Source organism: Zootoca vivipara, chromosome Z (genome assembly GCF_963506605.1).
Source record: "Zootoca vivipara chromosome Z, rZooViv1.1, whole genome shotgun sequence".
NCBI classification, from domain to species: Eukaryota; Metazoa; Chordata; class Lepidosauria; order Squamata; family Lacertidae; genus Zootoca; species Zootoca vivipara.
The window spans coordinates 19,655,672-19,680,344 of record NC_083294.1 but is presented as its reverse complement, the minus strand read 5'-3'; the positions used below and the strand labels follow the sequence as shown (position 1 = coordinate 19,680,344).

Sequence of the window (24,673 nt, the reverse complement as noted above, 5' to 3'; positions counted from 1 at the left end):
CTCTCAGCGACCTCCCTTCTGTCAGCTGAGAGATATTTGCTCAGAAGGCAGAAGGCAGGACTAGACAGGGGCCCTTGGAAGGGGAATGGGGGAGTCCGTTTTTATTTATTACATTTGGTGTACATGTACCAAGCTAGTGGGACTTAAAAGAGGATTGGACAAATCCGGAGAGGGGGGAGAGGGCTGTCAATGGCAACTGGCCATGGCAGCTGTCCGCTTTCTCCATGGTCAGAGGCAGCAATGCTTCTGAATACCAGTTTCTGGAAACCGCAGGAGGGGAGAGGGCTCTTGTGCTCAGGTCCTGCTTGCGGGTTTCCCATAAGGGACATCTGGTCTGTCACCAGGATACTGGGCAAGATGGGCCTCCTTTGTTCTGAGCCAGTGAGCTCTTGTGCTCTTATGTCCATAATACTCTGCAAAACAGGAAAGTGCCAACTCAGACCATTCATCCATCATGCATGGCGGAAGTGGGCAGAGGAAAGTTCTTCTCCCTCTCTCATAACACTAATGGCTACTAATGAAGATTGTTGGGATATACGCATTTTTCCGTGTATAAGGCTAGGTTCCCCCCCTAAAAATGATGTCCAAAATTGGGGGGCATCTTATACATGGGGGCCATCTCTCCCCATTTTCTTAAATCAGAGTCCCTCCAAAAATAGGGGGCGTCTTGTACATGGGGGCATCTTATAGATGGAAAAATAAGGTATATTGGAATATATAATGAATAATGTTGGGAGATTCAGGACAGATAAAGGGAAGTCCTAGTTTATGCAGCAGAGTGTTATACTGTGGAACTCACTCCCACAGCCTTGAGGCAGTGATGGCTACCAGTCTAGACCAGGCACATCCAACAGGTAGATTGTGATCTACCAGTAGATCACTGGACGTCTGTGGTAGATCACTGCTAGATCACTGGCACCCCTAAAAAAAGCTCACCCAAAATTTTCCTCCTCCCTAAAAAAAGCTGAACTATGACCTGAAGCCCTAAACAAAAATGGGCCTCCCTCCCTCCTAAAAGAAACTCAACAAGTTTGACCTAAACCCCCCAAAACAGGACTTCCCTTCCTTAAAAAAACTCAACAGCTTTGACCTGAACCCCCCAAAAGGGGGTAGATCACTCCCAGTTTTTAACTCTGTGAGTAGATCAGAGTCTCTTGGGAGTTGGCCACCCCTGGTCTAGACCAATACTTGGAGAATCTATCAGCCTTGGCTACTAGCCAAGATGGCTATGTTCTGCTTCCATGGTCAGAGGCAGTAATGCTTCTGAAACCACACAGCAGGGGAAAGTGCTAGTGTGCTCCGTTCCTGCTTGAGGGTTTCGTGTTGGGGCATCTGGTTGCCCCCCTGTGGAAACAGGGTGCTGGACTAGTTGGGCCATTGGCTTTGATGCAACAGGCTCTTCTTAGTTTAGTGTTGGCTATATGAGGTGTGGAGAACCAGTTGCTCCTCTGATGTTGTTGGACTCTGTGACTCCCATGGGCAGGGGCAAATGGCAAGAATGATATTGATGCATAGTCTAACAATGTCTAGCAGAGGAGATACCTGGGATTGCTCCAGGGACCTTCTGCATGCAAAGCAGGGGCTGTCCCACAAAGTTATTCAGCCCTTCCCTAAAAGGACCCTGTGTTGAAAATCATGGATTGATGTATTTATTGCAGCTAAGATTTGGGTTCCATTGGGAAAAGGCAGAAGCACTAACTATAATATCATGGGAGGTTAAGGGGTGGTCTCTGCTAAAATATTTGAAACCCACTAAGCTTATGCACATCAGAGAAGGCATAGGTGTGAAACATGGACTGTAACAATTAGATTTTCTCAGAACTGGAGAAATCAAGATCAAATGAGAGTTGATAGCTGGTTTGAGGGGGGGTTATTAAAAAAATAACTTTAGGGTGCAGGATGATGGATGTAGTAATTTAAATTATAGATTTTATTGGATCAAAGTATTGTACATTATAGATTATATCAAATGCTATTTACAAGATATTGTTATTGATTTAGGGGGTATCTATCTGGATGATGCCATGAGTACCTTCCAATACTTGGTGTCCTTTGTCTGCGGAGGTAGAATGTAGATGTGCTTCCAAACCAGACCCCTTGGCCAGGCAATGGTTTTGGTACCTTGATTAGCTCATAGCCCAACAAGTTGCTCTGTGTCATGGAACAAATGGGTGGGCCTCCCCGGCTCACCTAGCTGTTAGGTTGGAGAACAAGTGCCAGGATGGTGGGAGTGAGCTGACCTGGAAGCCAGATGGAAGCTGGAGAACAGAGAACGTGCTGGATCCAAAGCCTCAAGATCTGTTGAATGTTAGTGCTGAGAGCCCCTCCGTCTTACGCTCCGGCTGTATGGAAAACTACAGCTCTCCACCACTATCCCTGCTCTTCAGCTCCAGAAGTGCTGAGGCCAACATGCCAGGGTTGCACTTCTAGGAAGATAGAAGATGACACCCAGAGAGGAGCTTGAAGGGCATTGAACTGGGGCCAGAAGGTCTGAGTGAAGGTTGCTGCAGCTGATGTTTTTCCTCATTCCTGTGGAATCCTTGAGTTGCCTAAGAAGTATTTGCAGCCATAAATCATTAAGGCTTGCCTGTGCCCCTTGGAAGCTCTTTCCTTGACTCTACTATAATCACATTCTGAGGCAGAAATGAGAGAGGCCAACACTGTATCTGCACAAGGTGACCAGTTTCAGGAATCCAATATCGTTTTGCAAGTGATTACGTGGAGATGAGTTTTCCCATTAAGGAAGCAGAAGGAACAGAAGCGCGCAAGTTATCTATCTATATCTATATCTATATCATCTATATCTATATCTATCTATCTATCATCTATCTATCTATCTATCTATCTATCTATCTATCTATCTATCTATCATCATCATCTATAAATGTAAACTGGGCATGTGGATGTGTTTCCACTTTTCACCAAAATCGCTTGACCGATTGAGGTCAAATTTTGACACATCATCACATGCGAATGTCCGAAGGCTATAGGAAAGTTTGCTAAGACAGATGTCACACCTCCGCCAGGTAAAACCCCCAAAACCCTATGTTTCAAAACACACCACTCAAGATGAAAATTCTGGGAAAAGAACCAGGTTGCAAACCAGAGCCCTCTAGCGGCAGCTACACTGGTACTCCACATATAGAACCTTCCCTCTCAACTGCACCTCGGCTGCCATTTACATACTAGGCCGAAGCCTTTATAGACTAGGCCAAATGGAGGTACTGACTCGCCTGGGTGGGGGTTGGGGGGAGGAGGGGACGGGATAGGTCAGGACATGGTGGGACCAGTCACAGGGATGATCTGGGGGGTGGAGGGAAGAGGGGGTGTGATACGTCATGGGTCAGGACGGGGGGGGTCACAGGGATGAGCCACAGCAACGTGTGGCAGGGCCAGCTAGTTACATAAATAGAAGGTGAAAGGCAACGTAACAGAAGTTTATAAAATTGTAAAATAAAAGATAATGCTTTCTCCTGCTTCGGAAGCTAGGACCTGAACCTGAACCAAGTTACAAAAAGAGATATTCCTACTAAACATGAAGAACCTTTGGATGGTAAGAGCTCTTTGACAGTGGAACAGACTCCCACGAGAGGTGGTGGACTCTCCTTCCTTGGGAGGTTTTTAAGCAGAGGTTGGATGGTCGCCTGTCAGGTATGATTGAGAATCCTACATTGCAGGGGGTTGGGGGTTGGACTAGATGGCTCTTGGGTTACCTTCCAACTCTGCAGTTCTACGATTCTACTCCTTTAATTACTTGACATGTTGCAGAAAATAGTTGTACTGCACGCAATAATTACTCACTTAAATAGTCTTTCTCAGGCCTACCTGGAGATACCAGGGATCAAACTGGAGGCCTTTCATGCATTGAGGCATCTGTTCTTCCAGTGAGGTATGGTCCTTCTGCAGAAGATGTACCCCAAACCTGCAGCACTACCGGTATACAGAAATTCTCTTAACTATATTGTTCTACAATGCCCTCTAATGGTTCAATAGAACACATGGCAAAGAGGTTTCCAATTTCATCAGATTCAAGGGGAACAAAAGTATGTGTATGACTTCTTATTTCAAGGCAATTTAGGAGGGCTGAGTTTTGCAGTGGCTTAATAAATTAAGATGCATTAAATAAATAAATAAATAAATAAATAAATAAATAAATAAAAAACAACATTGAGTGTTTCAAGATGTCGAAGGGCCTGAAAACAAGGAAGTGAAAAGAGCTGAATATGATTTGCCCGGAGAATAATTAAGATGGCGTGACAACCATCTTCAGGACTTCTGCAGAGGATGGAGCAGAGTTAATCAGTTCGTTATTACTGCAGGTGGCCTTAACCAATGGTGGAAATGGGAGAGATTTCAACAGAAATTCAGAGAAGCTTCCTAATAGCAGGCATAGGCAAACTCTGGCTGTCCAGATATTTGGGACTACAATTCCCATCATCCCTAGCTAACAGGACCAGTGGTCAGGGATGATGGGAATTGTAGTCCCAAATATCTGGACAGCCAGAGTTTGCCTATGCTATGCCTGCTAATAGCCTGAGATGTTCCAATGGAACAGACTGTCTCATGAAGAGAGTGGGCTCTCCTGTGTCGGAAATATTTGAGTAGAGTTTGGGCCACCAGTCAGGGATGCTGGAGATGAGGACCTTGTACTAAGCACGGGACAAGACTAGAAAAGTCTGAGCTTTCTTCCAACCCTGATTCATACCAGTGACAGCTTTCATCTAACAACACCCAATTCTTGCTGGCCTATAGAGTAAGTAGTCATTTTGCTGTAGCACAGATTATTGTTCTAGTAAATTTTCCTAAGCTATAACAGCACTCTGGTTAATCAACAGGCTGTATTCCCATCCCAATTCTAGGCTCATCTTGCCCCTACTCCTCTGCTGACCCCAGTACACGGGCAGCTTCCATCTACAATGGATTCAAGTTACAAGGGAAATTTCGACTAAAACCTTAGGAAGAAATTTCTGGCAGTAAGAGCTGTTTGAGAGTGGAATGGACTCCCTCGGAAGGTGGTGGGCTCTCCTTCCTTCCTTAGAGGTTTCTAAGCAGAGGTTGGAGGCCATCTGTCAGGGGTTCTTTAGCTAGGATTCTTGAGTTGCAGGGGCTTGGACTAGATGACACTTTGGGCCCACTTTCAACTCTGCAGTTCTATGATTCTACACTGAAAGATCAAATTCTCAGAATCATGTGTGTGTACAGGTCCCTAACTGGACCTCCAAATTCAACCACCACCAGAATAATGCAGACACACAAACACACACCAAGGGTTCAATTGACCTAAATTTTATTGGCACTGAAGAGAACAGGCTGTGGACTTTAACAAAACCCCTTTGTAGGCAAGGCATCTGAGTGGCAAGGATCAACATGGCTGGCATGCCCCACAGTGACACAGATCAACCGTACAACCCCACCTGGGAAAACTGGTGTTTTAACAAAACATGTAAAAAGGTAGACATAATTTACAGCCAAAAAAATTAAAAAATCCAAAACACAAATATAAAGCCAGACACAAAAAAATGCTTAATAGGGTAACCCCCTCTCCCCCAAGATAGGATATATCCAAAGTAATAGCAAGTAAACAAGTTGGGGGGGAGTGGAGGAGGGAAAACCTCCATGAATCCCAACAAATAATTAAAAAAGTGTCTAAAAATCTCATGGTAATACTGAATGCTTCTTACATTAATTTCCTGCAAAATATCAATCTCTTTACAATACAGTATACATTTGTCCATGGAGAAGAGGGACATTTCCCCCTCCCCCTCCACATTTCCAAGATTAATATTTTCTAATCGTGCACAGCTAGAAAAAAAGAGAATGAAATCAATACCATTAGATACCACTGGAATAACATAATACTGGTAGGATCAGGGGAGAGCTGAACCATCTACATGGGGAGTTAAGGCTTCTTGGCATAGGTTGGCTTGCTCCTTTTCTAGAAGTGACAGGGCAAGAGGAAAAGCAACTGTGCCGGTGGAAGGGGTCAACAGAGCTCCATGACCCAACCAGGGGCGATGCAGAGATGCTTTAACTACTTCATTAGTTCAGCACAGACTTGGGAGGCTCTGTGCTGATTTCTCTTGTGAGGATATAGTTCTCTGAACCAAACTGTGCTAGAAAACTAGCAAATTGGAAGAAATGTGGAAGAAAACTGCAATGTGGAAGAAATGTGGAAGAAAACTGCAAAATTACAAGTTTGGAGCACAAAACATTTTAAAAGGTGATTAAAAGTGATGAGGGATCACAGGTTCTTCAGTTTAAGGGTAAATCAGTTATGACAAGTTCAACTGCTCTGTGTGTGTGTGTGTGTGTGTGCGCGCGCGCTTGCTTTAAAGTGTTCTAAGTAATGAGGTTGCATATTTTCAGGAGGAGGAGGAGGAGCTGGCAGTTCTCACCCTCACTTCCTAAAGGCACTATATATATATATATTTAAAGGGTGAATGGAGAAAAGGGGTGCATAACAAACTTACAGACAGCATTTAGACTCTGCTATTTTGCAAGCCGAGGGAGTCTTGCCTCCATGCAACTAGGGCTGCCAACACCAAGCTGCCCAAAGCAGACTGAGAAGGCTTTGGGACAGCTATGGGAGCTTTTTCACTGCCCTCACTGGTGCGAATCAGAGCAGGGATGGGGAGCCTGTGCCCCTCTAGATGTTGCTGGATGACAACTCCCATTGTCCTTGGAGAGCCCACAGGATCTCCACCCCTGAAGTGCAGCTCCTGTCTTTGTTCCACTCTCTCCACACAACTTTCCTGTTTCTAGTGGCACTGTTGGTATTAACACACTTTGGGAGGAAAGGGGCGGACGGAGAAGATCAGAAGAAATTATGAAGTTCAGGAGTTTAGAGGTGCAGAAGAGCAGGACAGCTTCTCTGCAAACAAAACTCCTTTGAAAAAGAAGCTTCTTAGACTGGGGGTTGGGGGTGGGGAGACAGGCAGTCCTCAGCTGTACCTGATGCGGTGATGGCACAGGTAAAAGTGAGGTAACAAACTCTCTTGGAAAAAAGGGAAGCCCTGCCAAAAAACTGGTGGACAAAGTAGCACTGGAAGGTTCTGTCTGGACTTAGGAGGCAAATAGGAACAACATCCTGAAAGCAAAGCTGCATAAAACTTCTTTACAAATTCCGAAAAGCAAAAGGCACTCCAAGGCGAAGAAGAAGAGGAGGAGGAGGAGGAAGAGGAGGAGGAGGAGAAAGAGATTTGGGGACAAGTTCTGCTGCATTCCTACAACCAAGGCACCAGAGACAGAAGCTTTTTCTTAAAATCAAAGGCAGGTTTTGTGACTATGCAAGTGGCTGGTGATGTGAGGAAGACAGGGTGCTATTTCTGCATTTGGTCGCAGGTAAGCATGAAGAATCTTTATAAAAACTTGACACCTGTGGAAAAGGGTGTCACAAGGCACTGTTAATGTGTGCTGTGTGTGCTGCAGACCTCCCTTGAAAGGGCCAGCTGCAATGTTTCCCCACATCTGTCTTGCTCTCGGGGGTTTATGGCTGATGCACATCCTCTTCTGAACACTTAAGTCGGACTTTGCTGGTCAATATGAATGGGACCAAGTATGTTGCTGCTCCCAAACTCAAACACTGTCTCCTTATTGGACAAGGTTGGGGAACCTGGAGCCCTCTAGATGCTGTTGAAGTCTGCAATCTCTGGAAACTGGTGGGAATTGGTGGCCAGCAAAGTTTGGAGGCCAGCAACACACGTAATTGGATATGGCAACATTTGAAGAGGGGAAAACAAAATACAGTGGTACCTCTACTTACAAATTTAATGCGTTCCAAACACACATTTGTAAGTAAAAAAAAATTTTAAGTCAAATGCTATAGGAATGCATTGGGAGAAAAAATTCGTAAGTCGAAGCAACCCTCTCTAAAAATTCGTAAGTAGAAAAAATCCTATCTAAACCGCATCCAAGATGGCGGACGGAGCTCCATTCGTAAGTAGAAACATTCGTAAGTAGAGTTATTCGTAAGTAGAGGTACCACTGTATACTCAGATCACAACAATTATGGAATCCTGCCTCTTTCAACTGCTTAGGCAGTGGCATGTACAAAATGATAAAAAGATCAGGGGGATCCGTTTGGTCTGCTAAACCTCTGGGAATCATGAAAAGCTTTGGTCTTTCATGTGTGTGTGTGTGTGTGTGTGTGTGTGTGTGTGTGTGTGTGTGTGTGTGTAAGGCACAAGAAAGTCAAATTTTGTTTCAGGAACTTTTCCTTCCGAACTTCTTCCTTTTTTAATTATCAAAACTAGACAGGTTAAAAAGTAAAGATACCCCAACACACCAGTCTCTTCAAACATTGGCTAGAGAGACTAGTGACAGGGATGGGTCCTTGCTGGTGCCACAAATTGGGGGGTCACAGGACCAGCACAGATGTTTCATAAAGCTGCATGGAACAGATTTCTCTCTTCAACCCAGGTTGAACAAAGAAAATGGGGCATCACCATAAAAATATATATATATTATTATTATTTTTAAGGCACAGCTGACTAATCCTTTTTCACCCTATGTTGGCTGGCAGCCTCTGCACCCAACTCTCAGACAGACTGTGGTGACTCTTCTGTAGTGGTTCCAGCACAATGCAGTTAAACACAGAAAAAAGGTGGTGGGGGAGGGAGGAAGAGTGCAGGGGAGGCAGCAGAAGGCTCACGAATGATTACATGGACTCAAACTCATCAATGCGTTGCTTGGTGTTGCCCTGCCGGATCTGGCGGAGGGTCTTGTATTTGTCACGGCCCAACCTCTGGTTCTCGGCATGGATCATATCATTGGCAGTCTTCTTTGTTTCGTCGCGGGCATTGGCCAGCTCGGACGTGAGAGCCTGCAGGTGCAAAACGTGAAGAGGGGAAAGACCAGTTTAAAAATGTTATTTGCTTGTTTTATTTCATAGAATTTATACATGGCTTGATTGTAAAATGCCTCAAGCAGTACACAATAAAATTATAGTAAAAGCCATAAAAAGCAACATCCAAAAGATAAAATCAGCAGTAAATGAAAAAATAGATCAAAACATTCATATGTTTTAATCAAACGTGTTGCGCTGTTTGGTGCAAATGGAATCCCAGATTCCTGAGGGCAAAGAGCCCCAGAGGGGAATGCTTCTCAGTAGAGGCCATTCGCCAATCCAACAGTGGAGGAATCAAGTGGCATGCCTGTGCCAACCTAAGAACATAACAAGAGTCTGCTGGATGGGGGCAATGGTCAATCTGATCCAGAATCATGCTCTCATCGTGGCCAACCAGATGCCTGTGGAAAATTTGCAAGGACGACCCAAGCAGAAGAACACAGAGCTTCTTTTTCCAAGCCTGAAATTTTGGGACAGTCATTGTCTCCCAGCCTAACTCACCTCACAGGGTTGTTGTGAGAATAAAATGGGAGGAGGGACCATGTATGAGCTCCTTGTAGGAAATAGAAATCCAATAAAAATACATAGCTCTCTTCTCCTCTGGCTCCCAGCAACTGGTATTCAGAAGCATCTATATGGGGTCAGTAAATCCCAACAGGGGAAGGATGCTGGGCCAGGTGGGCTCTGCCCCGAATGTTCTTAGGCAGGTAAAGAGGCAATAATAGCACTCAGAGTTCTGATACTTCGAACGTCTGAAACTCTCACCCACAGCTCCAATGTTTACACAGAATTTTGTAAGGGCTACTGTTTCAGTCCCACACTGAAACTCTCATCTCAATTCATTTTACTGTATTATTATTACCGGTATTATTTAGCTGGAAGCCACCCTCAATGTTTTATTGAAGTGCAGGGTGAAAATATTTTGTTAGAAAGAAGCCAAGATAAACTGCAGGTGTCTCTGTACAATGGGGACTGGATCCTTCAGTTCTGTTGTGACAGAGCCCAAAATAGCATTTTGCCAGAAGAGGGTGTAGAATCCAGCTGGCCAAAGAGACAGATACATTTCCACCTGGCCCTTTTATTAACTTTATTGTGAAAGCCATCTGAAAATATTTACTGCTGGGAACAAAGTGGGAACTTAAGTGCAAGCACTGGATGTTACAAGAGACATATAGCCTCCTGCCAAAAACAGAAGCCTGGGACATTTTTCTTCCTGTTTCCCACAATGTCCCAACAAATAAAAATCCATGTTATGATGAGATATTATGGTTGTTCAAACTTCCTGCCCCAATCCACTGGGCTGCCAGGATGGGGGAACCAAGTATGCTGATGAGGCATCTTTTACCACCAAGGTTTATGGGAAAGACATCATGGTATTAGCTATGCTACTCTTGTACCACCTATATAGGTGGATCAAGCCCTTAACAACCTGGGACCAGGTTACCTGGGACCAGGTTACCTGGGAAATGGCCTTGCCCTCTTTATGGCCACTCAACCACTTACTTCATTCTGTGTAACTGGCACTGTTACAAGTGCCACATACAGTAATACCCAGGGTCTCAGCCCCACACCCCGCCCACCAGCCACACTCCCTCTCAAAGTAGCGTTGGCCCCACATTACCTTCAAGTGCTTCTGGACCCGCTCATTCTTCTCTGCCTCCGTAGTCCGTTGCTCCTCACTCCGGTCCTTGGCAGAGGCGTGTGCCCTCAGCTCTGCGCTGGCCTCAGCGGCATTTTCATCCTGCTCGTCATCATGTTCATTCTCAGACTGCATTGGTTCTGGAACATGCTGGGTGACCATGGCTGACTTCAACTCCTCTTTAGTCTTCTCTAGGTCTTCCTGGACCATCTGGGCCTGAGGGAGGATATTAACCCACCAATGGGTTAGTGGAACTGACGTTTGTCCACAGACAGCTTTCCGGGTCATGTGGCCAGCACAACTAAGCTGCTTCTGGCACAACGAAACACCATGATGGAAGCCAGAGCACACGGAAACGCCATTAACCTTCCAGCCACAGTGGTACCTATTTATTTACTTGCACTGGTGTGCTTTCAAACTGCTAGCTTAGCAGAAACTGGGGCAGAGCAACGGGAGCTCACTCTGTTGTGCAGATTCGAACAGCCGACCTTCTGATCAGCAAGCCCAAGACGTTCAGTGGTTTAGACCACAGCACCACCCCGTCCTTATATATAAAGACTCAGTTTCTCAAGGAATACATTATCTTGTGGTCTGCCCTCTCCAGTTCTCACCATATACGTAAGCTTAGCATTGCACACTATGTCCAAGGTTTTAATTTAGCATTCTCTCAAGAAGGTTGTTCTCATTTTTGTCGAATTCTGACAAATCATAATTCTAGCACCACTCAAGAGATTCTACATTAATTCCATATCCTCCTGGTGCATCTGAGAAAGCCAGTGTGGTGTAATGGTTAAAGTGCTGGGCTATGAACTGGGAGACTAAGGTTTGAATCCCCAGTCAGCCAAGAAGCCCACTGGGTGACCTTGCGCCAGTCACTGCCCCTCAAGTCTAACCTACATCATAGGGTTGTTTGTGAGGATAAAATCAGGAGGGGAGAACCACATACCCCAGCTTTTCTTCTTTGGAGGAAACAATAGTATATAAATGCAACAAATAAATTAATAAAAAAAAATCAGATCAGACAAGTCATGCATCAGATGATCATGCATGCGTGTACTGGAGAGGGCCATGTCTCTTTTACACAAGTTAAATGCACATTTGCTGCAACACTGACATTGTGGAAGGTGGAAAACATGCCTTGTGGGCAGGATCCCCTGCCTCTCTGTGCAAATGGGGTGTCTTTACTTTTCCCCATCACTGGGACAAGGGGAAATGGGATAGTCACTCCCAGGCATAGGAGAGGAAGGAAAAGACTCGTTTCAAGACGGGACCAAGGCGCCCCACTCACTTTCTGCTGCCACTGCACAGCCTCGCTCTCCTTCTTCTGCCGAGCTAGTTCCAGCTGCAAGATCCTATTGGTGAGTTCCATCATTTCAGACGACTGCAGGAATTAACAGAAGATCACAAGTGAAGTAGGCAGCCAGGCTCCTAAAATGCTACATTGCTCCACTACTCCCCAATCTAGCCCTTCCTCAGCTGTAAGGTATAAAGTGTACTTTTCACACCCCTGCTGTGATCTTGGGATGCAGCTAAGAAAACAGAGTACAAAAATCAGATGGTTCTTCAAGAGAAGAACCCTGGTAAACACACATACCACCCTAGGAGAACTACAGTTCCCAGGTCTCCTTTGGGGAGGGAATGCGTATTAAACCATTTTAAGGCTGCAGTGGAGCCTGGTTGGCTCTAGATCAGGGGTTACCAACCTACAGCCTGGGGGCTGGATAAGGCCTGAGGGACTCATTTATCTGGCCTGCAGTGACCCCCACCACCACTCTTACCAGCACGGCACAGGGACCCAGTATGTTTCCAAGCACAATTCAAAGTGCTGGTACTGACCTTTAAAGCCCTAAACGGCCTAGGTCCTGTATACCTGAAGGAGCGTCTCCACCCCCATCATTCAGCCCAAACACTGAGATCCAGCTCCGAGGGCCTTCTGGCGGTTCCCTCATTGCGAGAAGTGAGGTTACAGGGAACCAGATAGAGGGCCTTCTTGGTAGTGGCACCCGCCCTGTGGAACGCCCTCCCAGCAGATGTCAAGGCAATAAGCAACTATTTTACTTTTAGAAGACAACTGAAGGAGGCCCTGTTTAGGGAAGTTTTTAATGTTTGATGCTGTACTGTTTTTAATATTCGGTTGGAAGCCGCCCAGATTGGCTGGGGAAACCCAGCCAGATGGGCGGGGTATAAATGATAAATTATATTATTATTATTATTATTATTATTATTATTATTATTATTATCATTATTCCAGGTCAGAGGACCACTGGAAATCGCTTGTGCACATGCGCCTCCTCCGGCCTGAATGTGCACCAGAAATAGCGCTTGCGCACGCTCCCTGCCCTCCGTGCTATAGTCACTGGAGACAATGGCCCGAGGCAAGGAAAGCTTGGAGACCCCTGCTCTAGATCAATGGTTCCTAGACCTCTTCGCCCCACCACCCACTTCCCCTGCTCTCCCCATAAAAAACATTACAGTGGTGCCTCGCTTAACGAATGCCCTGCTTAACGAAATTTCCGCTTAACGAAAGGATTTTTCGAGCGGAGGTTGCCTCGCTAGACGAATTCGTTTTATGAAAAATTCATCTAGCGAATCGCGGTTTCCCATAGGAATGCATTGAAATTCAATTAATGCGTTCCTATGGGCAAAAAATAGATTTTAAAAAATTCAATGCATTCCCATGGGATTTGCTAGACGAATTTTTCGTTATAAGAAAAGACCCGTGGAACAAATTAAATTTGTCTAGCGAGGCACCACTGTATTGAGAATAGTGGTTTTCATGACCCACTAAGGAAGATCATAACACAGTAAAATTCAAAGCAGTAATAAAATTACACATAGAATCCAGTTAAAACTATTTAGTTAAACTGATTCAACAAAACTGATGGACTTATCCAGTGGTGCCAACTTTCCAAAGTTTGATTCACACATCCAGCATCCTTCCCCCCTTGCCTCTAAACACCCCCCCTCGGAATCCCACCACCCTCCAGGGTTAGAGTCAGCAGGTTGTTGGACTAATGGCAACTCTAGCTCAGTACAAATGGCGGCCATTTCCTGCTTTTATGAGGACACAGCTGCTGGTTAGATTATTTATTAATACTTGACCACCCTGGAAAGGCTTAGCAGATCTAATTTTTATATTCTAGCATAAATAATTCCTGTTGGTGTGATGAACAACAGCACCTATTCTACATTGGAATTTAAAATGTGTCAGCATTATCAATAGTTTATTTATTTGGACTTCTGCATTATGTATTGAAATGAACTGATAATGGGCAGTTGTATCAATATGCATGTTTCTCTAGGGTGTTGTGAGCCACTTTGGGGTCATTTAAGTGGAAGAGCAGCATACAACATGCAACTTTGGAACTCCCTGCCTATTGACACAAGGTGCCTTCACTGCACTCTTTTCGATATCTCTAAAAACCATTTTTGATTGGACAAACCTACCCAGATAGGTAAAACACAGACATATTTTTTATCTGTTTTTGGTTTATCACTGATTTTACATTTTTTTAAATGTTTTAAGTAATTGGTTTCACTGATAACTTTTATCATTTTCTTCTTTTTGTAAACCACTTTGAGTTTGCTTTTTTTTTTTACAGTCAATGTGGTATATAAACCTTACGAAATAAAATAACTAAGCTGCTATTGTAGGGGGTTGAACTAGATTACCCCTTTGGGTCCCTTTCCAACTCTACAATTCTATACGATTCCATAAATGCAATGACTTCCTACGAACCCCAGAAGGGTCTGGCTGCTAGATGAGACCACTAGGCCCTCCCCATCCAGCATCGTGTTCCCTCAGTGGCCAACGTGGGCGGCGCTTTTGGAGAGCCAGCCTACCAGCTGCTCCTGGGTCTTCTTCTGGTCATTAGAGGCCTTCAGCAAGGCTTCTTTTGCCTCCTCAGCTTCCTGTCGCTCCTTCGCCAGCTTCTCCGCTTCTTCCTGAGCTCGCTTCCTTTCTTGCTCCAACTCTAGTGCCTTGCGGGTCTGTTCTTCCAGTTCTAAAGAAAGAGAGCAAGAGATAGGTCGACAGCTTGCCCACCAACTCTGTAAATCAGCACCAAGCTCCCCTACCCACCACCTGCAAGGTGGGCACCAGAAGCTTCCCCTACCTAGCTGAGCTTTCTTTGTCTGCTCTTCAATCTGTCTGAGCCGTTCCATCAGCTCTTCCTTCTCGCGTTCAATCTTTTCCTTCTCCTTCTCCGCCAGCTCCCTCTTCTTCTTCTCATTCTCTAGCAGGGCTCTAGGCAGGGAGGAAATGTGAAGGATAACACAAAGTTCAACCCCCACCGGGCTGACAGATTTCCAGTTCTCTTTTGTGCAACAATACTCTTAATTGGGGCATTCTCCTCTTGCATCAGAAGTCTTTCGGTCATCAGCAACGGATATTTTGTTTTTTAGTGTAAATTAAAAGAAAAGTAATTTCTCAAACTTTTAATGCTAACGCTGCACTTGTTTGCTCAAGCGGGCACCTTCTGTGCCAACATTTTAATGCTTGCCGAAAACTTTTCTCTACTGCCAGGCCTATGCCGGTAATTAAGAATACATGCTCCCACAGTGGTTAATTGGTGTTTCGGTTTTTTTAAAAAAATATTTTAATGGTTTTAGTTGTATAGTTTTATGTTTTTATTGCTGCAAACCACTTTGATATATGTGATATAGCAATATGCCCATTTTTAAAAATAAATAAACAAATAAGCCTCCATCAGAACAGGAGTGGGGCAGGATCCAGCCAGTGGGCTGGTTCCTGAGCTTTCCCCCACCCCTGCAGGTTATTTTACAAGTGGGCAGGGCCACCCAGCTGTCAATCACCGACGTCACAACAACACCAGGTGACCCAAAGTAACATTCTTCCTTTGCAGATGTAGCTTGAGCTGCACCTGCAAAGCAGCATCCTTTGCATCCAATGCCAACAAATATTTGGGCTTAGGAGTTAAGCACCACCGTTTGGCTGCACAATGGAATCCCCAACTTGGAGCTCCAAAGCACAGCCAATCCCACCAGGGCCTGCTGTGACTGCCAATCAGCTGATGAACACAGACAGCAAGGCATGCTTGCCAAGGAACAATCCGTAGCATTTTAAGGCTTCCAAATGTTCCTTTGCAGCTGCCTCTCTACTTGCCCCACACCAGGTATCAAATATAAGGCAAACAAGCGCAGTGTGGGGAAAACAGACTTTTAAGCTGAATTGTGGCCCATGCTGGGCCTATTTGACCTATCAGCAGGAGCTTTCTCCCACTGCTACATCCTTCTCCCTGCAGCTACAGGGAAATGCTGTTCACCTATGTTATGGGATAGACCAGGGGTTTCCAAAGCTTTCCTTGCCTCGGGTCGGTATCTCCAACGATGATTGCATGGCAGACCGGAGGGCGGGGGAGCGCACGCACACGCTATTTCCGGCGCACTTCCGGGTCAGAGGAAACCCGTGCACATGTGCACAAGCTATTTCCGGTGCTCCTCCGACCCAGAAGTGGGTCCCCGCGCCGTACCACGCCGCTAAGAGCGGGCGGCGGCAGGTGTCGTTGCGGCCGGATAAATGAGTCCCTTGGGCCTTATCCAGCCCCCAAGCCATAGGCTGGTGACCCGTGGAATAGACCCATTACAGTGGTACCTCAGGGTTACAAACTCTGCTAACCCGGAAGTAGTTGCTCCAGGTTGTAAACTTTGCCCCAGGATGAGAATGGAAATCGCGCGCCAGCGGCAGTGGGAGGCCCCATTAGCGACAGTGTGCCTCAGGTTAAGAACAGTTTCGGGTTAAGAACAGACCTCTGGAACAAATTAAGTTTGTAACCCGAGGTACCACTGTACACAGAAAAACCATACACTTTGCATGCAGTGGGAGTCAAGAGTCCAACAGCATCCAGAGAGCCAGAGTTTCTCCATACCAATGTGAAATTAAGAAGAGACTGCTGGATCAGACCAAAGAGTACCCATCTAGTCCAGCATCCTGTTCTCATAGTGGCTAACCAGAAGCCCCAATAGGAACCCACAAGCAGGATCTGAGCGCTTCCACCATCCCTTGTGGTTTCCAGGGGGCGTAGACCTCTTCTACTATATTCCAGCTGCAGGATTTGCCTGTGGAAAGAACACATACCCCACCCCAATCACTAAACTCCAATCCCGCCACAAGTTTTCCTACAGAAGATGGCCATGACTAAGACACTGTGCACCAGCGTTCGGGAACCAGTTATGTCAGCTTTTGGCACTCTGTTCAAAGGCGTTTGCATTCAGTTGAACACACCTCTCCATCTGTTTTTGATGCTTCTCCTCCCGGGCTTGAGCCTTCATCTGCTGCACCTCGATTGTGTCTGGCTTACGTCGACGCATGTAGAGCTCATGGTTCCCCATGCAAAGAGCCAGAATACGCTTGTTAATCCTTAGCCGTGGGGCATAGAATACAAAGTCCTTTGAAAGAAGGTTTGAAAATAAAGAATGAATCATAGATGCACCTGGGTCACTTACTTTTCTTCTCCAGTAGTAGCTAATGCCTCAAGTACATGCAAAAAACCATCCAATTAATTAAGCAATTTCCCCCCATGCAAAAAGAGCAAAAAGAGCAAAAAGGCTGTTCAGCAACCCTTAGCTTCAATGAGTCAGGAAGCTGGAAAGCTGGCTAGGAATTATAATCTCAAAAATGGCCTTTAAATAAACCTCACACGAGTATTAGTGAAGCATGTCTACACTGTGTTTCTGCTGAAATGTACACACAACCAGCTTTGAGTGTTGCCTAAAAACAAAACATTAACAAAATAAAATATCCCATCATTGGAAAAAGAAAAGCACAACAATTAAAATGTTATCAAATTGAAGTAGCAGCAGTAAGTGAACTTTTCACTAATCAACAGGAACCACCATCAACCCCCCCCCCATCCTGCACTATTGGTGCCCCAGGCAGAAAATCCCAGGCACAATCCTTGCCTCTGAAAAAGAGGGGATGCAGCGCAAGGCTTCTATGGCAGGTAGAAAGAATGGTGACACACATAGCCTTAGAATCTAAAAGTCACCAGTAAGCACTTTGAACTGGGTTTGGGAGCAAACAGCCAGTGCAGCAGAATTAGAATGGGAAAGCTGAGTTCTCTGAAACTCGCCTTGTCAAAGAGGCAGGCCACAAACCAGCATCTCCCACTTCTGAGGTCTTCAAAAGACATGCCCCAACCCAATCCAGAAGTATTGAACAACTCATTTTTCTTTTTTACTAAGACAAAATCCCGAAGAGGAACAGACGCCCCATCTGATAAGAGAGTTCATGTTCAACTCTGCAGCAGAGAGACCCCAGAACTTCAGTCAAAGGCTTCAGTCCCAAAGCCTCAATATTTTGGCATTGTCTACTGCAGAAAACAAATTACACACAAAATGTATGCTCCCTGGGGGGGGGGGGGAAATCCAGAATGCTTTTATGTCATCTGGTAGGACTTTATTTCCTATACTTGGGACTTATATGTGCAACACTCACTAGTCACACCAGCTTAGGAAATATGGATGTCTTTGTTTTAATGGTGCCTCTTGCTATTTCTTTCTCTTATTACCTACTGCTTGCTTTGCATATGGTATGAAGTAATATCCTGGAACTGCACTTTTGATTTCTTAGTAATAAATAATTTTTTAAAAAAGAAACGAATTCCACCAATCAACTACTTGTTGAAGAAAATGGGGAGGTAGCTCTGTATGCAAACCCTGGATATGCTGAAGCTATAAACAAGGGATCCCATCAAATCAAATCAAATCAAATCATACACCCCCATAAAGAAAAAAAGGCTTTGGAAGAATTCTGTGCATCCAGACAAGGTATTCAAGTGCCAGGAACCATTCATCTTTGCAGCGATATTGCTGCTACTGACACACAGCAAGGTTCACCTCTTCCAAAGTGAGCTGTCTCACCGCAGGAAAACTGCTCTCATGAAAATGAAGGGAAGACCTTTTTTGGCACAATTGTTGACCCAGAAAAACAAAGCAGATGTCCAGGAACCAGATGATCAGTTAATCTAGAGAGTCCTGAATTCAATGGTACTGAATTGAACAGAGTTTGAAGGTTCGCTGCTCACTCACCCCCGCAGATGAAAACAAATGTACAACTTCTCTATAGCTTTTGTTTCAAACACCCGATAAATTTACCTCATCTTTGGGAGAAGACGACACTTGACTAACCACAATGGGCTTTTATGTTCTATCAGTAAACCACCAAGTGGAAAACTCTTCACACAAATGACTGTTTGAAAAGCTCTTCATTCCTTAGAGTGCCCATCAAACCAGCTGTATACCCAGTTGTGTGAGGTTTATTGCAGCCCTCCACAATCTGGTGAGCTCCAGACGTTTTAGACTACAGCTACTACCAGTCCTAGCCAGTTTGAGCACAGTAAAAACAAACAAACTGGGAGTCACTAGTTTGTAAAAGTCTTAATGTTCATTTTGTCCCAGGGGATTTCCCATCATAACCAACTGGCTTTTTTTGGTTATGTAGATAGAGCAAAATAGAACAACCCCAAATTACTGATTTTCAATTAAATATTTGAATAGATTATTAACAAAAATATTTTAAACTACAAATGAAATCTTACTGGGGCTTTCTTGTCAATGGGCTTGATAACAAACTTCTTATCATTGAATGAAATGTTTCTAATCTCACTCCAAGGGAATCCGATTTTTGGTGTTAACCTGAAAAAGATGAAAGAAGGGATTTAATGTTTCAAAAGCTGAGCCCATTTGAATACTTTGGCAGTTAAACAACCTGACTACACTGATGTGGCACGAATGGTTTTCCATCATTGAGGCCACTGAGAAAGTCCATAAAAGAGGGAGGTAATGTTGCTCAGAATTTACAAAACCAGATACACTGAACTTATGTAAGATTTGCACCGAATGAAATGTAAGTGGCTTGGACAGTGGCTTGTCCAAATTGCCCAAAGCAACATACTAAATCTCAGGCCTCAAAAGGGTACAGGATTTGGATCCTGGAGAAAATATACACAATCTTAAATGTAACTCAGGCTATTAGGTGAGTGCAGACCCATTCCATGTGATTTCCAACTTATATAAAGACACTTACTGAGGAACTGTTGCCTATACACACAAAATTATTAATTAAAACACTTATTAATGACTGGATGCTTTGGTAGATGTGCTACTGGCCACTTTACACAGTGCATTTCATGTTACTTTGCAGAAAGGGGACACCCAATAGAAGTTTGCACCAGTTTGGTCCACAAGGTTTGGAGGTGGTCCCTGCAATTACCTGCTTTGTTAATACTTTGTTAATTAAAATCAGTGCCCAGAGGAAATATTTGGGCACATGAGGTCAGGAGTGCATAGATCAGTAATTCCCAAAGAAGCACCAGTCCAGATGTGGGTCACACTGGGCACCACAGGAAGACTCAAGTATGTAAACTACTACAGAAAATAAACTCCCACTTCTTTCTGGGATCACTTGCCCTATGTAACCTGATAAAAATACTTCCTAAAATTTAAAGGATCAATTGAATTGGGAGTATAAAAGCTGAGTAATCACTGAGTAATCACATAATCACTGAGTATCTCTAAGGCTCAAGAAAGCCCAGATGTTGCTTAACTACAACTCTCATCACCAACTCTGTTGTCGCAGATGAGCCCATCAGGCCTCCTCTCTCCTCAACTGCTATCTGGGGGCAGCCATTCCCTCAGGCTGCTTCAGTGGGAGATAGAAAGAAGGTGGCTCACTCCATCAGCTTTGCTGAAAGCCCAGTTCCAACAAGCACCTCCTCCTACCGCTGAACTGTGTAGGCTGGTCATTATAGGAACAATTACTTAAGAAACGGTATGTGAGATTTCCACCTTGCTCTTTCCAGTCTGTGGGAGGGGACTGCCTTGTTAAATCAATGGCATGTAAGCCATTCTCAGAGCCATGAGTGAGGTACACTGCCTGAAGAGTGGGGTACAAATGTTCTAAATAAGCACAATAAATAGTCTCCGGCCCCATGTCACGCTATCTAGAATGGATGGGGCTTGGGATTCAAGCCTTCCCATACCCAATCTCAGGTTACAATCCCAAATAAAATATCTGGGAAATAAACACCCACCCATCAGATTGGGATATAAATATCACACCACATTATCTCTCCCAACTAAATAAAGACTCTCCCTAGGAGAGTAAGGCTTGGCATCTAGTCCCCTATGACGGATTTAGTAAAAGCTTTTAGCTGTCATAGATAAAGAGGATATGAACTGCACAAGTTGGGGACTGACATGAAAGAACTGTTGCTGTAATGGTTTTGTGTGAGCTTCCTGAAAACATCTAGGTAGCCACCTGGCAAATGCTAGAAGAAGGTTGCTGGACTTAGATGTACCTTTGCCTGATGCAACAGATGGCCCTCTCCCCTCCCTGTCACCATGCAAGTTTGAAGGGCAGTCTTGTTACCTGTCATTGTGCTCATAAATGTTGAGTCCAAGGGCATCAACTCCCAACCAAAGTTCTGAGCCCTTCTTGTTCTTAATACTGAAGTAGTTCACACCATACATCTCCAGATCTTGTGCAATTTTCAGATATTCCAATATGGCATCTTCTCTAAAAGTACACAAGAGAATGGATTTTTAATACAATCTTTGCAAAGCTCGGCAGAGTTTAAAAGTGGTTCAAAACACAACACTTCTGACCTCCTGTAAATACAATGGTGGTTTTTTCCAACCAAGGCTCCAAGCATATTTTTAAACTACAAAGAGGTAGCAAATTGCCTATATCCACAGCACCCCTTCCAGAAGTTTTCACACCCCACCCAGTCCCACTCAGCACAGTCTCAAGGGTTACAAGTGATGGATTTTGTAATCATCATTGGGTGGCGACGGGAAAGCTACAGGTTAGCAATTCTTTGTCAAATCATTACTGCATTGACTTGTGTGAGGCACTTTGAATATTTAAAGATGAAGCTATATTATGAACAAAAGATGCTCTTATACAATGCAAACCAAGTACTGTATTGCTATAATTTCAGCCTTACCTGAGCATTCCTCGATGTTCTTCATGCCACACCTGGATCCTTTCCTCCCACTGATCCTTGTTAAGTTTGTGCTGCTCCAAAACCCTAGGAAGCAAAGAACAGCAAAACACATCAGGAGATAAGCAGCTTCCATACATGTAAAACTGTGGCAAAGGAAGCTTGTGGGGAAATTATTTTTCAAACTTCCTCTATCTGTATAGAGGAAATTGTAGTCCCCTAAGCTCAATCAGTGGTCTGAGAGTTGTTCTCTGGTGCTTCTACCTAATACAAAGGTGGGGAACTGGATGCAGTCAGTCAGCCAGATCCTCATCTCCCCTAGGAGATAAGGGCCAAATTCACATGTCGGTGGGGCCTGGTCATCTGTCAATCATCTGACAGCCCCACATTTTGAATATTGTGTACATGTACACTTTTGGTCTCCTTGTCTCAAAAAGGATAATGCAGAGTAGCAAAGGGTTCGGAATAGGGCAACTAAAATGATCAAGGGGATGGAGTGACTCCCCTTTGAAGAAATATTGCAATGTCTGGGATTTTTCAGTTCAGAGAAAAAGCCAAGTAAGAGGCGACATGACACATGTTTATAAAAGTATGCATGACATGGAGAAAGTGGAGAGAGAAAATTCACAGACATCCAATGAAGATGAATGTTGGAAGATGCAGTACATGTAAAAGAAAGGGCTTCTCTTCAAGCAGTACAGAGAAATTATGGAACACACTCCCACAGGAGGCAGTAATGGCCACCAATCTAGATGGCTTTAAAAGAGGACTGGGCAAATTAGTGGATAGGAATAAGGTTAATGAGGGCTACTAAGCCATGATAGCTATGCTTTGCCTCCACAGTTGGAGGCAGCGATGCTTGTGAATCCTGGCTGCTGGAAACCACAGGAGGGGAGAGTGTGGTTGTTGTGCTTGAATGTGGCAACGCCACAGTGCTGCTATTCCATGAGAGTCCAAAGTCAGTGCTGACAGGCAGTTTTGTGAGCAAGCGGGGCAAGTCCTTCTCTTGAACCTCCTATGCCTGCTCAATGATTGGATGGAGAGGGAGTGCTTCTTCAACCTTGCAGGAAGCTTTGGGGTCTGGATGAGAAGGTGCTAAGCTATCTTTTCCAGCTGCTTCTGTATTTCCCAATCTCTCTTGTTTTTTTGCCAGCAAGGCTTGGGAAGAGAATTCTACCCAAGCAGGAATTTCCCTGATTTTCATTAGCTCTGCCACACTGCAGCACAAATTAGAGAAACCCAGACTCTAGGGCAGAGTGGTGAGAGTGGGGAACTCTTAGCAATGACTGAGAAATGTTCAGCTAGTACACTAGTGTTTGGCTGTGCCCTGCCTCCATTGTAGGAGGTGGTGTGCCTCTGAATATCTTGTTAAGGAACATGAGCAGAAGAGGGCTGTTGCCATCGTGTATTGCTTGTGTGCTTCCTAGCAACATCTGGTGACTGTAGTAAACAGTACCCTGGCTGAAATGGGCCTTTGGACTGATCCAGCAGGACTCTTCTTATGCCTCCCCCCCCCCCCAGATTTAAGAATGTAAGAGGAGCCTGCTGTATCAGGCCAAAGGCCCATCTAGTCCAGTGGCTAACCAGAAGCCCCCAAGGGAAAGCAAGACCTAAGCACAAGTACCACATCCTCCCCTCCTGTGGTTTCCAGCACCTGGTATTCAGAAGCACTGCTGCCTAGAACTGGAGGAAGAGCATAAAATATGTGGCTAACAGCCACCTGTAGCCCTTTCCTTCATTTAAATGAGCATTTTCTGTTTCCACACAAATAGAAAGGTGACTACAGAAGGCAATTATGTGTAACAACATGAATGAGGCATAGACCGGAGATAGACAGATAGGTCTATCCCTAGCTGGAGCAACTTACGAACATCTTGTGGGGAGCAGGCAGGACTGAGTCACTCTTAGCCTAGCAGCTGGTTGTCTTTACACTGAGATCATCAGTCACTCTTACGGAAGTTACCAAACTGCACCTTTTTTTTACTACCATTTAGATCCACTGGAAGAATATGAACAGTGAAAGTCACAAGGAAGTAGCACACTTCCCATAAGGCTAGAAACAGGTGTCAAATCTGACTTACCTTAGAGGAAGCAGTTTGTCGCCAGTAAGGTAACCAGGGTTGTGCACCTCCTTGTTGAAGTCACCATATTTGGACTGGACAGCATAGGAAGCCAGCAGGACGGCAGTTTCTGGGGGACAGTAGATGTCATCGTTCAGGATGCCCTCCTTCACTTGGAGGAAGAACAGGCGCTGGGTTATGTCCTGGATCAGCTCCTCTGCCACATCCTCTGGGTAGAATTTGGCACGGAATTTGAAAAGCAGCGGGCTCTCCTTGCGGACATCCTGCGCTGTTACCTGCAGAGAAATGGTAACAAGCTCTAGATCAGTGGTTCCCAAAGCTTTTCAGGCCACACACATACACACGGACCATAGACCCAAGCCCAGTGCCCACCCCATAAAAAGTGTTATTCAGAATAGTGGTTTAAATGAGACAATACCGTGTTTCAAAACAGTAATGATTCACCACACATTAATCAGAATCCATCAAAACTGTTTAGTTTAATTAATTCAACAAAATTGATTAACTTGATCTGGCGACACTAGCTTTCAGTCTCTGGTAGTAATTTTGCAATAGTCTTAGACACCAGATTTAGTAACTACTTAACTGTTAAGCAAATTCTTAATGCATTGGGTGATAACAGTTTCCCAAATGTCTGATTTAAAGTCACTTAGCAGGAGTCTTAGATTATCAACTCCAGTGCCCCCTAGATAATCCCCTCCCCCCATGAGAACATTTGTAGAACGTCACTTTCATCCAACTATTGTACATTCAATGAACAACCACTTTTGTGTATATGGTGGCTTTGTACTCTGACCAGCTGTTGTTATTGTAGATATTACTTTTTCTTTTCTTCTTTTTTATATCTAATTTACTTGTAACTGAAAATCATTAAAAACACATTTTTTACAAATAGAATATACCCAGAACTTTTCTTCCTAATAAAGTCAGGGTTCAGGGGTATTTATCCTGAGAGTGCAACTCCTGTTAAGTTAAGGCAGGCAATTTATTGGCGCAACCTGAATTTTTTTATTTTTTTATTTGCTGGGGTTTCTCCTACTGCTCTGGAGAAACACTAAAAAAGAAAAAGAAAATAAACTGCCGCTGCTCAAAAAAGTGGGACCCTGTCTTTTTGTGGGTGAGGCAGCAAGCAAACAGGTATGTC

General features: G+C 44.5%; 1 protein-coding gene across 1 annotated transcript in view; it reads right to left on the bottom strand.

Moving 5' to 3' along the window:
• Window positions 1-5,270: 5,270 nt before the first annotated feature.
• MSN (moesin) overlaps window positions 5,271-24,673 on the bottom strand; it is a 100,753-nt gene continuing 81,350 nt past the window's right edge. Inside the window, exons 4-13 of the mRNA XM_035113213.2 lie at window positions 23,530-23,804; window positions 21,452-21,535; window positions 20,875-21,021; window positions 19,043-19,139; window positions 16,729-16,892; window positions 14,600-14,730; window positions 14,328-14,488; window positions 11,773-11,865; window positions 10,467-10,700; window positions 5,271-8,821 (exon numbers count right to left, since the gene is read on the bottom strand). Of these exons, the coding sequence (XP_034969104.1) occupies window positions 8,657-8,821; window positions 10,467-10,700; window positions 11,773-11,865; window positions 14,328-14,488; window positions 14,600-14,730; window positions 16,729-16,892; window positions 19,043-19,139; window positions 20,875-21,021; window positions 21,452-21,535; window positions 23,530-23,804 (1,551 nt within the window). The 3' untranslated portion in view covers window positions 5,271-8,656. The remainder of the gene's footprint in view (window positions 8,822-10,466; window positions 10,701-11,772; window positions 11,866-14,327; window positions 14,489-14,599; window positions 14,731-16,728; window positions 16,893-19,042; window positions 19,140-20,874; window positions 21,022-21,451; window positions 21,536-23,529; window positions 23,805-24,673) is intronic.